The sequence below is a fragment of the Gallinula chloropus genome (genome assembly GCF_964237585.1).
Source record: "Gallinula chloropus genome assembly, chromosome: Z".
Taxonomy (NCBI): Eukaryota; Metazoa; Chordata; class Aves; order Gruiformes; family Rallidae; genus Gallinula; species Gallinula chloropus.
In genome coordinates, this window is record NC_140089.1 from 1,580,851 (window position 1) to 1,594,055 (window position 13,205).

A 13,205-nucleotide genomic window follows, 5' to 3' on the forward strand; every position below is an offset into this window, starting at 1 on the left:
ATCTCTCCAGAGAAGGAGACTCCACACCCCCTGGGCAGCCTGTCCCAGGGCTCCCTCACCCTCACCGCCAAGAAGTTCTTCCCCACATTGGGGGGAACTCCCTGGGCTCCAACTTGAGCCCATCGCCCCTTGTCCTGTCCCCACAGACACTGAGCAGAGGCTGCCCATGGCCCCTGGGTCCCACCCTTCAGCTCTTGATCCCCAGTGATCAGATCCCCTCTCAGGCTTCTCCTCTGCAGGCTGAACAGCCCCAGCTCCCTCAGCCTTTCCTCCCAGGGGAGATGCTCCAGGCCCTTCATCCCCTTCGTAGCCTCTGCTGGACTCATTGTCAGAGCACTGCACCCTATAGTCTTCCCAGTACTTTACTGATATGGTTATTGCACTTCAGGAAAACACTTTGAAGCCTGCACTATCCTAGATTTATGTCTGGGTCTGTATTGTCATTGCCACACCCAAGAGACTCAATAGCCAGTTAAAAATACCCAAAACCGCAGTAAGATGATGAATCACAGAATCACAGAGCTGTAGGGGCTGGAAGGGACCTCAAGAGATCATGGGGTCCAAGCCCCATTGAAGCGTTTAGCAGAGCTGAGTGGTGACTGGCTTTGTGAGGTGCCAGGTTTTGCCAAATTAGAGGAGCCATATGCAGTAGTGGTGTAATTATCTGGATAAATCCCAAGAAGAAGCACACTCGTACTGTGTACTGCTGGGTGAAGACGGGACTTGTAGTGCTGCCTACAGCTAAGGGTTGAAGCTTCAGATGATGGGACATGTTTTCAGTGCCTTTTGAATCCCAAAGCTCGTAGCTGTTCTGGCTGCAACGCTCCACACTAGATTTTTCAGGACAAAAATGCTTTAGCTACCAAGGAGAAGAGTTAAAGAACATGTGGTTGTCTGCATAATATGAAGCTTCTTAGGAGACGTGGGGAAGAAGTTGCCTGGGATCACCTTTTATCATGCCAAGACCTGAAATGCATCGGTGGGTTGTCGATGCCCCATGTGGGGGAAAAACAAAATCCCAAGTGAAGAACATTCAAGGCTGTGCTTAAAAACAGCCTTACAGACATGAGCTTTGCCATTTGAAACGTAACTCAGACGGCTAAAGGAGACAAACTCCTAATAATTCAGACTGGAAGAGACACTGAGAAAGAATAAGACAGCAGTGAACATGTGTGAATGGTGTTAAAAGGTGATTCCATGCTGAGGGAACCAAAACCACGTTCAGCCTTCCAGGCTAAAGCCACCTCCAGACAGATCCTGCCTCCATAGCTTTCTAGCGTGCATCTCAAAATACTGCTAAGTTGTGGATTCTGAATGATGGGAGAAGGGAGGGTGTTTCAAAAGGAGGAGTTAAATAAGAATTTTAAGTCAATTTCCAAATATAAATATATATAGTTAGTGACCGAAGTACCAGAAGCTAAAAGGTTGTTGGTGGGTTTTTTTGTTTTTTGTTTTTTGTTTTTTTTTTGGTTTGGTTAGATTTGGTTTTGTTGGGTTTTATTTTTTCAAGAAATAACCAAACCATGAGATTTTTGTTTTATTTATATTGCTGGGGAAACCAGGGGCTTTGGGTCAGCCTGCAAGAGCGTTAGAAAATAAGTTATATAAAAAATCCCAGTGCTTAGCATTGACTGGTACATTTGTTTTATCAGCCTAAATTAAACTAATTAGCCTAACAGCATATAGATAAATTAACTGCAGTTCTGAGGATACTGATAGTTGCTTTCCTCAGAAAATGTTCTGCCTTTCTGACATTGGAAATAAAAAAATTAATAATTCTCTGCTGTGACTCTCATCATTTTCATATTTGAAATACAGAATCATTCTCTATTTTCTTTTTTTTTTTTTTTAGGTTTACATTCTGTTTTGCCTTGGCTTATGAAACACTGAAGCGGTAAGGCGTGAAGGGAGGTTTTTTCAGATAACTTTCCTGCATTTCTAATGCTAATAGAGGCTTATTTGTGCGTTTTGAGAGGTGTCACTCCCATCCTCGCAGGTTTTAACATCCCCACCCCACCCCCCCCTCTAAATGTTGAGATTTCAATTTGAATGTTGCTTGAAGTCTTGCTGTGATCTTTCTGCCAGGTTCAGCTTCAGCTGTAATAAACGAATGTAGCTGGGAGAATTCAACGTGCGGAGTGACTCATGTTGTTATAAGGCTGTTTATGGTGAATTGATTTGAATTAATGCTAGAATAATCCCACTCTGCCTGCTACAGCACGGCCATATACTGCCTTCTGGTCCCAGATCCACTTTGCCCCCGGGACAATGACTGTTTCTGCCACGAAACAGCCTAAGCTACTCTGACCTTTTGCTTTTATAAGCACATCTACTTTCTGGTTGGATAAAACAGACAGGAATTAGGCAGATTTGGAAACTATAATGCAACGACACAGTTTTAGTGTAAGGAAAGCTGATGCTGGCTTGTGTGGAAGAAGAACCAGCTTCCAGCTCAGGTTATACGGGACCACCCAATGCAGGGGGCTTAAAAACGCAGCAGAAGCTGGACTGGGAGCAGCATCCTGGGGTGCTGCAGCTCGTGTCCACTCCTGTGAGATGATGGGCTTCCATGCAGCACTGCGCTGTGCAGCATCACGCAACAGTCACAGAAGGATGTGGGTTGGAAGGGGCTTCAGAGATCAGACAGCCCAGCCCCCTCAACCAGAGCAGTGTCTAGTTGCTGTAGTGAATATATCTATGCAAATAATATATTTTTTAAAGTTTTTAAATTTATTTTTAACAGGAAAGTGGGATCACTGCTGGACATAACTGTCCTGTAAAGGTACAACAGCAGTATTTTGTCTAACAAGCAGCTGTTGTGAATACCACCTTGTATTCTTCCCAAACCTTTGTGGAGTATTCACTTCCCCAAAACTTTCAAAAGCAAGAACTCTTTCTCCAGAAAGCTGCCTATTTTTGAGCTGTCCCACCTGTAATTTGAAAATACAGAGTAAACCACAAAGCAGACATATATATTGGAATGCTTCTTCAGTTACCCTTTGTCACTTTCCCCAGTACAGATGAAGAACCAAGTTAATCTTTGGTTTTGCTCTTTCAGTCCCTGCTCATCAGGTAAATACATTATTTGCAGGGAAGCAGCCCTCTTAAAGGAGCTTCCATGTCAGCACATTTCTTCTCTGATTTAGAGCTCTCATCTCAGAAACTGAGACACAAGCTTCCTCCAGGCCTTGATCCATTTGAGTTTTGCTATTTGATGCTTTTCCTTCTAGGTGGCTAGAAGCTGGATAACTGTGTTCATGTCCCAGGGTCAAAGCAGGGTGACTTACCTGTGATTTTCTGTCTTAAATTTTATTGTTGTTGTTGTTTTGCATTGGTTTTTTTTGGGAGGGGTTTGGGGTTTTGTTTGTTTGTTTGTTTGTTTTAACTATGTTTGCCTTTTCTCTGGTCCTGAAATGTCACTTGTCTGTCAGGATTTCTCAAAGAATTCTCCTGCAGTTCAGAGGTTATTTTGACTATTTCCTCGAACATTGTAGACCGAATTCCCAAAGCTCTGGTGATCTGAAAGCATCCTTTATTTTCCTCTGTACTTTTACTTCTATTCTTCCAGTTCAGTTCAGTGAAAGTCACACTGCTTAATGCCTGGCTACAAACTTTTTTTTGGGGGGGGAAGCCGAGTCAGAACGCAGGTGGCCAAACCCCTGATGGGGTGGCTTTTGAAATGAGTCCCCAAAACTACACTGGAGGAGTGCACAGCTGACTGTACACAAGAAATAATTTGTTTTCCTTTCGGGGAACGGGGCAACCTGTCCTGAAGTAATCCCACTGCTGACATTTTAATTGGGAAAGGGAGTTCAGGTAGCGTTACGCATCCAAAACCGCGGCGACGGGGCCAGGGTACAGTGGGCTCTGAGGAGGAAACACGGCAACTACCTATTGCTCCTCTTTCCAGAGAGAAACATGAGGGTTTGGGGTTTATTTTACCCAGCAGACTTGGGAGGAACCATCCGGGCGACGCATCCCGCTGTCCGCACACACCGCCGGTACCGCGGACGGCGGGGCTGCGCACCCGCGGATGGCCCCGCACCTTCCCTGCGCAGCCCGGAGCAGCGCTGGAAGGCGCCTCGCATCCCCATCTTCCCCCCCCCCCGAAGGGATGGCTGGTCCCCGGCTGCGCCGAGGGGGACACGGAGCAGCCCCGCAGCAGCAGCCGCCTCTCCGGGGGCGGCAGCCGGCGCCGAGCCGCTGCCTCCCGCACGACGCGGATGTCACAACTGCGGGGGAAAAGGGAGGGGAGGGGAAGGGAAGGGAAGGGAGGGGAGGGGGGGGGGGAAGGAAAAAAAAAAAAAGAAAAGAAGAAAAAAAATAAAAATGGAAGAATAAAAGAGAGAAAAAAGGGGAAAGAAAAAAACAAGGTGGGGAGGGGGCAGGTTAAGCCCACTGCCGGTGTGTCCTTGCCCCGCCGCACGTATATATAGGGAGCCGCCGGCAGCCCGCGCCCCGGCAGCCGCTCCGCGCCCCGCCGTTAACTTTTCCGCCGCGCTCCGCGCCCTTGCGCATCCCGGCTCCGCGCATCCCGCCCCCGCCCAAGGACCGCCCGGGGGCTGGGGTGGGGTGGGGGGGGGGGAGCTGGCGGCGGCAAACTTTCCGCCCGGGGTGGGTGGGGGGTGCCGCGGAGACGGCTTCGTCCTTCCTTCAAGTCCCGCGGCGCGGCTCCATCCGCACAGCCACCGCCAGCCCCGGGCGGCCGCGCTGAGTGGGGGGGGAGGCGGCGGCGGCGGATCCCCGCGCTCGTCCCCGGCGGCGGCGGCGGGCGCCGCTCCGGCCCGCCCCGCACGGGAGTGAAGGCGCCGGGCTCCGGCGGACTGTGCTGCTGTTGCTCCCGCCGCCGCCGCAGCAGCAGCAGGAAGAGGACGAGGATGGAGCCGGGCAAAGAAGCCCGTGCGGCCGCGGGGGAGAAGCCCGGAGAGCCGGAGCCGGCCGTGTCCTTCCAGGCCCGGCTGTGGAAGAACCTGCAGCTGGGGGGCAAGGGCCGGAGCGGCGGCGGGCGGGCGGCAGCCGAGCGCCGCAGTGCGGAGCCCCCCGCCCCGCCGCCGCCACCGCCGCCGCCGGCCAGCGGCAAGGGGGACCTGCCGCCCGTCGCCAAGTGGAGCGGGTTCAAGCGGCGGAGGCAAGTGCTGGACCGCGTCTTTTCGTCCTCCCAGCCCAACCTCTGCTGCTCGGCCGCCGAGCCGCTGGAGCCGGGCGGCGAGTCCGGCTCCACCCTGCGCCGGCTACGGGAGCACCTGCTCCCCCAGGGCAAAGGGCCGCCGCCCGGCCGCCGCGACGACCCCGCCGCCGCCGGGGATGAAGGGCCCAAGGGCGGGAAGGAAGGGCGCCGGCCCGGGGCGCACCTGTCCCACCAGAAGAGCTCCTCGCTGCCCAGCACCGCCTGCCTGGAGCAGCTGCTGCAGGGCTCGCCCACCGCCGGCAGGAGGAAGGAGCAGCGGGCGGAGGACGGCGACGGCAGCGCGGTGAGTATTCGGCCCCCGCGGCGGGCGAACAGACGGGCCCGGGGCGGCGGCGGGGAGGGGAGGGGAGGGAAGCGGGCGGGTGGGTGAGGGGGGGGAAGGTGTTTCCCTGGGAGGGGAGGCGAGGCAGGAGGGCGGCCGCTGGGGCGGGGAGGGAGGCGAGGGGACGGGCGGCGGCGCGGGAGCGGGAGGCGGCCGGGTCACGGCGCTCCCCGGGGCCCGCGGGAGCGGAGCGCCCTTTGCCTCAGGCGGTGGAACGGCCTCGGGGCCTCCCCGACCCCGGCACAGGGCTCTGCCGGGTCCCCGCGGGGCAGCGAGGGGTGCGCGGAGCTGGAGCCGCCTCCCTCAGACACTCCCGTCGGGATGAGGGAGCGCTGAGAGGGGTCCCGAGCGCCGGGGCTGCGCTGCTGCTCCGTGGCCGCGCTCCCGCACGCCTGGCCCGGGGCTGCGCGCTGGGGACGCTGCCCTTGGACGCGGCCAGGACGGCGGTAACGCCGGGCAGCTCGGCCTGGAGTTATTCCTTCTCTTAACTTCTGCTGGATGGACGGACGGACAGGGGACGGCCGCCGGTACGGACTTTAGCAGAGGGTAGGTAGTTAATTGGCAGGATGTCCGTCCTTCCATCCATCAGGAGCCGTGCGTGTGTCCCCCACCGTGTCTTGGGGAGCTGGTGTACCACGCCGAAGCTCTTCCCAAGCCGAAGCTCTTCCCAAGCCGAAGCTCTTGCCGTGCTGGAAGGAAGCGGGGGAGCCGGTGCTGATGGGGCTGCTGAGCCTCGGCATAAATTCCCTGCGAGGGAAAGTACAAAAACACATGAGTCACAACCCCCCCCCCCCCTCCCGAGCCTGTGTAACCCTCAGCAGGCATCCATCCACCTTCTGCGAGGAGAGTTGGGTAACACACGTTACTGTGTATTGTCTTCTGTCATTATTAGGGAGAGAGTGAGTAGCTGGAGTAGAAGGCAGAGTGTTTGTCATCAGAAAGAAGCTGTGTCAATACATTTGGCTTCTGTCGGCTGCAGAACCCGTGCTTGAGGTCTAGCAGAGAGCAGTGGGGGGTTCTGTGGGGACTTCAAGCATCTCTTGAGGCCAGCGGGATGTCCGTGTCCCTCTGCAGAGTTCAGCCCTTGCTCTCACCCAGACCTGGGTCCCCCGGGGTAGCTTTGGTGACAGGCACTGTGCTGGCTGTGAAGCTGCTGCAGTTACCCCTGGTACAAACCATGCTTGTCAGTGTTTTAGGTTGCCACTTCTTGACACTTGGGGTTATTTGGGTAGGTGTTTACAAACCAGGCATTTCCCTTGGTCCCTTTCTTCCCCTCCCCCCAGCACTGGCTCACAAAAATGTATTTCACATTTTAAGTATTATAGTTTGGGACCTCAGGGTATTCTTCTGTTTTCAAGACAGCAATTAATATATAGAAAAATATAAGCCCTTTTTAATTTTTTGGGGTTCCTCCCCCCAAATGCTGTTCTGCTGTTGTGCTCAGCAGAGAAACAGCACATTTAGTTACAAAACCTGCTCAATTGTTACTTAGCTGTGAGGGCATTGCTCTCATTTGGAACAAGGTATGGTCATAACATTTGGAAGGAGTGCTGCTAATCAAAACAAAGTGGTACCCAAGCTTCCCAGCACTTGTCTTTAATTAGCAGGATTATGGCCAATCCCTCCAAGCAGTTCCTAGTATTAACTTGGAGTGTGCCTGCATACCAGACCTGCTATTTTTGATATGAAATAAAGCTTGTTTACGTCCCTTGTGTGTTGGTGGAGTTTGCAGAACTTGCTGATGGTGATGTTTCGTTTCACAGGGATGATATGAAACAGCTGTTCTGCTCATCCTCTGCTCCTCTCATCTGTAGGAGTATAATCTCAGGCAGATTATTAAATCTGATTTAATTCACCAGCTTCACTGAGCAGTGGGATTAAGTTAGGGAAAGGAATCTCAGGCTACAGAGTACCTGTTGGACCGTCTTTGGTTGTGTCTGGTACTCTTCAGCGATCTCCTGCAGAGAGGGGCACCTTCCACTGTGAGTTTCCAATCCAGCACACACCAGGGTTCAACCCTTGCACATGTATGTGCTGTACCCCCAGGTCTGTAAAGCCCCCACCTAGCTCCAGTCACGGCATTTACACACCTCTGAGGATCTGGGGTTAGAAGTATTCTGGTGTGTTTGGAGTAACTTGGTGTTTTTCAAATCCCAAGTTTTCCCTAGAGTGGTGCAGACTTCTAGAGGTGCCCAGGTTCTTACAGCCCAGCAGCCTTATGTGTCCAAAGATCAAAAAAAGAAAGATCTGGTAATTACAGAGTCACAAAAATGAGATTAAATTACCTGGAAGTAAAACAACACTATAGTTGAAACTTGCTTTAGGAGGGATTTAAGGTTTGGTGGAAATCCAGGGGCAAGCAAATGCGACTGTCTCTTTCAGATGAAGGCTGCTGACATCCATGCAAGAAGAGACCTGGTAGACAAGTTAAGGGAGGTGGTGGGGAAGAATAAAATTCTGTGGGAAGTCAAAGTTCTCCTGCTTTTCAGATGAAATGATGGCAGCTGTCGCCAGCTAAAGAGGACCACAGGTCAGCGTGGTGGATGGGAAGACTTGGGAGTGTAAATTGCTGTGCTCTGTGTGGATTTAATCTTGGACTGTTCCTTTTGGGATAGTTGAACTGTTCAAAACCAGTTTGAACTGATTAACATGAGGAATGGAGATGATGTGTGGGACATGGAAGGTCTAGTGGGGACCTAGTTCTCTCCACACTGAATGCAGCTTCTGTTGTAGTGAAGAGTAGCATCTCTGAGTAAGGGTGTGCACTTGGGTCTGGGGTCTTATGCAAAGAATAACCATTATGTTTGAGCCCACAGTACTTACTCAGTTCTACCCCAAAGACTGAATACATCCCAAAGCTGTCCTTGAATATTTCTGGGGAGAGAAGGTGATCGTCACCACTGTATCTGTGGACAGGGAAGTTAGAGTCCTTTTAAAGGGTACCCAGAGTGTACACACAGTTCATGGGGACAGAGGGATGTATGTGTGGAATTACACATGGTTCTCCTTCCAGCTTATGGAATGGTTAGGGCTTGAAGGGACCCTAAAGATCGTCAATTTCAGCCTTCCCTGCCACCTCTTACCAGCCCAAGGCTGCTCAGAGCCTTATGCCACCTGGCCCTGAACACCTCCAGGGAGGGGGCAGCCACCACCTCCCTGGGCACCCTGTGCCAGGGCCTCACCACCCTTGTAGGGAAGACTTTCTTCCAAGTCATAGAATCCCAGGCTGGTCTGGGTTGGAAGGGACCCCCAGGGTCACACAGCTCCAACCCCCTGCCACAGGCAGGGACACCAACCTCCAGGCCTGGAGCTACACAAGGTTGCCCAGGGCCCCAGCCAACCTGGCCTTGAACACCCCCAGGGATGGGGCACCCACCCCCTCTCTGGGCAGCCCCTTCCAGCAATCTAAATCTCCCCCCTTCCAACTGAAACCCATTCCCCCTCGTCCTATCACTCAGGGCCCTTCTTCTAAAGGCTGTATGGCAGGTTTGCTTGGCCATGCCTTTCCAGAGCCTAGCCATGGCATTTGGTCACCTTTGTTTAGCTCAGAGCAGATAAACCTGATGTGGGCACAGACCTAGAAATCTGATGGAAGGTTGAATGCTGGGCAGTGCTCTCTCTGGGGAGCCAAGGGTGATGGAAACCTCTCTGAGTGCTTCATGGGCAGCAGACAGATGACAGCAGCTCTCCAGGCCTTCTGCTGCTCTGTGGGACTTCAGAGGCTGTGCCCCAAGGCAGTGTGGCAAGGGTTTGTTCCACTTGCTCCTTGCAATTTGCATCTCCTTGCCAGCAGGAGCTTGGATCAACCCAGCAGTGCCTGTGCCAGTGAGGCCTTTCCCTGGGGTGCAAGATGCAGCTTCATGGTTTGCTGGGGCCCTGGGCAGCCTTGTGTAGCTCCAGGCCTGGAGGTTGGTGTCCCTGCCTGTGGCAGGGGGTTGGAGCTCTGGGACCCTTGGGGTCCCTTCCAACCCAGACCAGGCTGGGATTCTGTGATTCTTTACGCTGCTTGCAGTTTGTCATAATCACACAGTGAAAAACAGGGGGTGGAAATATCACTCTTTCTTAAGGTTTGCAGTAACAAGGGACCTGCAAGTGTTTCATCATCTTAATGGGAGAACATGGGTGTGGGCATATGTCATCTTAAATCAGCAGTGGACTCGGAAGAGCTCTGAGGGACAAGGTTCCTGGCTGATGGGGTGTCAGGCCTGCAGCCTGGCTGCCCTGGGTGTGCTTCCCCAGGGGGTTTTCTTGCAGGGTGGCAGCAGTTTTTCCTGCAAGGTATCAGATCTGGTAGCAGCAAACTTTGTGACTCTTTGAAGCGTGTCACTGCTTGATCCATGAAGCCTAAAGAGCAGACAGGTTCTTAACAGCTTCCCTCCCCATGTGCCTTGGGTTCTGTGGTTACAGGGGTAAAATAGGGGTGTGTGGGGGTTGTAGGGTTATTGTAGGGGCTGGTGGCTGGAGGGAGGGGAATGAGTCTGGGGCTACTGCTCAACCTCTGGATGCATAGCCATAGGAAATGAAGCTTCATTAGTTTTGCTGCACACAGAACTATTTGCTTAATTAGTAAGCATCCTTCAGACCTACGTTAGCGGGTCTGCAGGGTCAGAGATTGGGTAACAGTGGTCTGGATTATGTAAGATGGCATGATGTGAGGAGAGAGATGAGATGATGAGAGAAACTATCCAGATACAGGGTCTCTCCCATCCTCTCAGTAATGTGTAAGTACAGCTGAGCACAGCTGGTGTGAGAGGGTAAGCTGGGATCTGCAGGAAAAGGGGCATTGGATGAGCTGGGATCTGCAGGGACACCAACCTCCAGGCCTGGAGCTACACAAGGTTGCCCAGGGCCCCAGCCAACCTGGCCTTGAACACCCCCAGGGATGGGGCACCCACCACCAAGCTGTCCAGGAAGGAGAAAGGGGAGAGTATCGATGAAGGAGGAGCAGAAGCAGAGCTGCAAGGAAGCCTGCAGAGAAGAGAGGATGCTTTTTGGGTTTGGTGTGGAGAGGGGTGTGCAGTGAAAACCTGGCTGGCATACCACGTGTGTTCCTCTGCCTGTACCAGAACAAATCTATAGCTGGCTTCGAGCCCCTGGAGTCGGAGAGGTTACACAAGGGAAAAATTTGGCTTGTTTCTTCTAATTGGTGTATGTCACAAGTCACGTTTCAGTAATTGATCCAGCCAGGAGGAGGCAAAGGAACACAACAAAGACAAAAGAAAAGGCAGAAAATGTCAGTGAGAAGCTACATGGGTAATGTCACCTGAGAGATTCTTAATTGCTACTTCAGATTTCTAGGAAACTGCACTGGGAAAGGTGAAGGTCGTGAGGAAAATCAAACAGTTCTGACTGTCAAGGATTACCTTTCCCTGAGATTATGACAACACAGAACTGGAGGAGCTGGAGGAGGCAACTTTGTGCAGGTATATGGAGCATGTTTCGATGGCAGCAGCGCTCTGAAAGTAAGAGGGCAAAGTTTTTGGCAACAGGGATAAATAAAGCTTGCTTTTGGGGATCTGGCCACTGGTGCACAGGGAATAAGTAGATTAGTACATGGATTGGAAAAGCCTGGAGCTTGTTAGCAGAAATTACATACAAGTAGAAATAGTGAGAGGAGTAAAAAGCCATTGCTAACGATTAAATTCTTTTTGAGAAAGCTCTTTCAGTCTCTCAAAGCTGTTAGTTTCTCCAAGAGTTTAAGCAAGCATCTGATTTTATCAAGGGACGATCTGCCTTACCCTGTTCTGTCCCTGTATTCATTCCTGAGCAGAGGGTTATCTGTGGCAGCTTGTGATGCAGTAACCTGTTCCTTACGCCCTGACCAACCAGCCTGTCAAACTACAGGATGTTAATACAGCCTGTGTATGCTGCTGACATGAAAATGAAGAGATGGCACAGCAGAGCTGTATTTAATGATATCCTGAATAACCTCTGCTTAATTAACTAAAGAATCTCTCCAGAGTTTTCAGTGAGCTGCATCGTTTTGGCATTGGTTTGGATTTGTCCTCATGTGAAGTACTTACATGTCCTGAAGTAGCAGCTGTTGATTGAGTTTGTGCAGGACCTCCTTTAAGCTTTACTTCTGCTCCCCCCTCTCCACCTTCATGGCTCATATCTAGTAAAGATGCGCATAGTAAAGCAACTCTATTGAGAATGGGCGGATGGGGCTTGTAAAATAAGTCAGGTTTCCCCTAAACTATATGCTGTGACCTTAATTTGTCAAGGCTACAAACTCGATCACCTTGGGTTCAGCCTTTTGTTTTATGGGGAGTTTGTGTCCTTCTCAGGGATGTGGCAGCGTCTGGTTCATCTCTTCCTGCAGCGGTGAACTGATGACAAACCAGAGCAAGCACACAGGAAAACGATCCCCCTGGACTCATAAATATTGAAGGGCTGTGGGGTTGCTGGTTCATACCTTGCCACCAGGTCAGAGGTTTCCAGTTTCCGAGGCTCAGAGCTGTGAGAGACCATCACTGTCAAAAAAATCTAGTTTAGAGAGTTTCACACTTCTCATGTGAGAAGGGGGACCTGAGTGTAGAGCTACTGCAGTGTGGGGATGCTTGTCAGCAAAACCAGCTTGTTACTCGTGTTTTATGTCAGTGACTTTGGTGAAGAGGAAGACTTACACCTCAGCACCTCAGGTAATTAGCCAGGACAGCGAGCAGTCCTCTACTGCTCTGTGCTCTATGTGGATGTTGTTGATAGGCTTCCCCATATAGAACCACAGAATCCCAGGCTGGTCTGGGTTGGAAGGGACCCCAAGGGTCCCAGAGCTCCAACCCCCTGCCACAGGCAGGAACACCAACCTCCAGGCCTGGAGCTACACAAGGCTGCCCAGGGCCCCAGCCAACCTGGCCTTGAACACCCCCAGGGACGGGGCACCCACCCCCTCTCTGGGCAGCCCCTTCCAGCCCCTCACCACTCTCTCTGCAAAGAACTTCCCCCCAGTCTCTCCTCTCCCCCTTCCCTCCTCCAGCTTCACTCCAGCCCCTTGTCCTGCCAGTCTCTGCCCTTTAACAAGCCCATTCCCCTCCTGCTCCTGGGGTCCCTTCAGGGACGGGGAGGCTGCAGTGAGGTCCCCCCACAGCCTTCTCTTCTCCAGGCTGACCCAGCCCAGCTCCCTCAGCCTCTCTGCGTAGGGGAGCTGCTCCAGCCCTCTGATCACCTCTGTAGCCCTTTGATGTGGATTGTCTCCATGCCTATTGCTGCCCCCTCTGCATCCCCAGCTCAGAACAGAAATGTAACAGAGCAGAAGTCTGTGCTGAATTACAGACATGCTGTTCTGATGCCCTCTCTTTACACAGCTGAGCTGTATTCCATGAGCTCTGGACAACAGAGAGGCCAGGTGATGGCATGGCAGAAACACATACAAGGGTTTTGCTGTCGGTAGGAAGGGAACTTGAGCTGCTGGGACAGGTTGTGTTGAGCTGTCAAAATGTCACAAGCCTCCTCAACACTTTCCCTGAGCTGGCTTCCTTTTGATGTAGGGAAGCATGAACCTCTGTGAGGAGTTTATTCCTTTGTTCAGTCTCTATTCTCTATCACTCTTGGCTGTTCATTCCTTTAGATCTTTTTAAAAGCTATTTGTCACGCAGACCTGTCCTTTTTTCCCCCACTTCTGCGTTACCTCCTTCCTACTCAGATCGCAAGTTGCTGCAAAAACATCCTGGGTGAGCAACAGAGCAAACATCTGAA

General features: G+C 52.2%; 2 protein-coding genes across 2 annotated transcripts in view; one reads left to right on the forward strand and one right to left on the reverse strand.

The window, feature by feature from the left end:
* Positions 1-4,533, reverse strand: part of FAM81B (family with sequence similarity 81 member B) — a gene marked incomplete at both ends in the record, with an annotated part of 70,305 nt that extends 65,772 nt beyond the window's left edge. The window contains 2 exons of the mRNA XM_084277924.1: positions 3,963-4,232; positions 4,427-4,533. Coding sequence (XP_084134050.1) covers positions 3,963-4,232; positions 4,427-4,533 — 377 coding nt within the window. The remainder of the gene's footprint in view (positions 1-3,962; positions 4,233-4,426) is intronic.
* A 329-nt stretch (positions 4,534-4,862) lies between these two features.
* The window catches only part of MCTP1 (multiple C2 and transmembrane domain containing 1), a gene marked incomplete at its 3' end in the record, with an annotated part of 294,163 nt that continues 285,820 nt past the window's right edge, over positions 4,863-13,205 (forward strand). Inside the window, exon 1 of the mRNA XM_084278338.1 lies at positions 4,863-5,471. Coding sequence (XP_084134464.1) covers positions 4,878-5,471 — 594 coding nt within the window. The 5' untranslated portion in view covers positions 4,863-4,877. The remainder of the gene's footprint in view (positions 5,472-13,205) is intronic.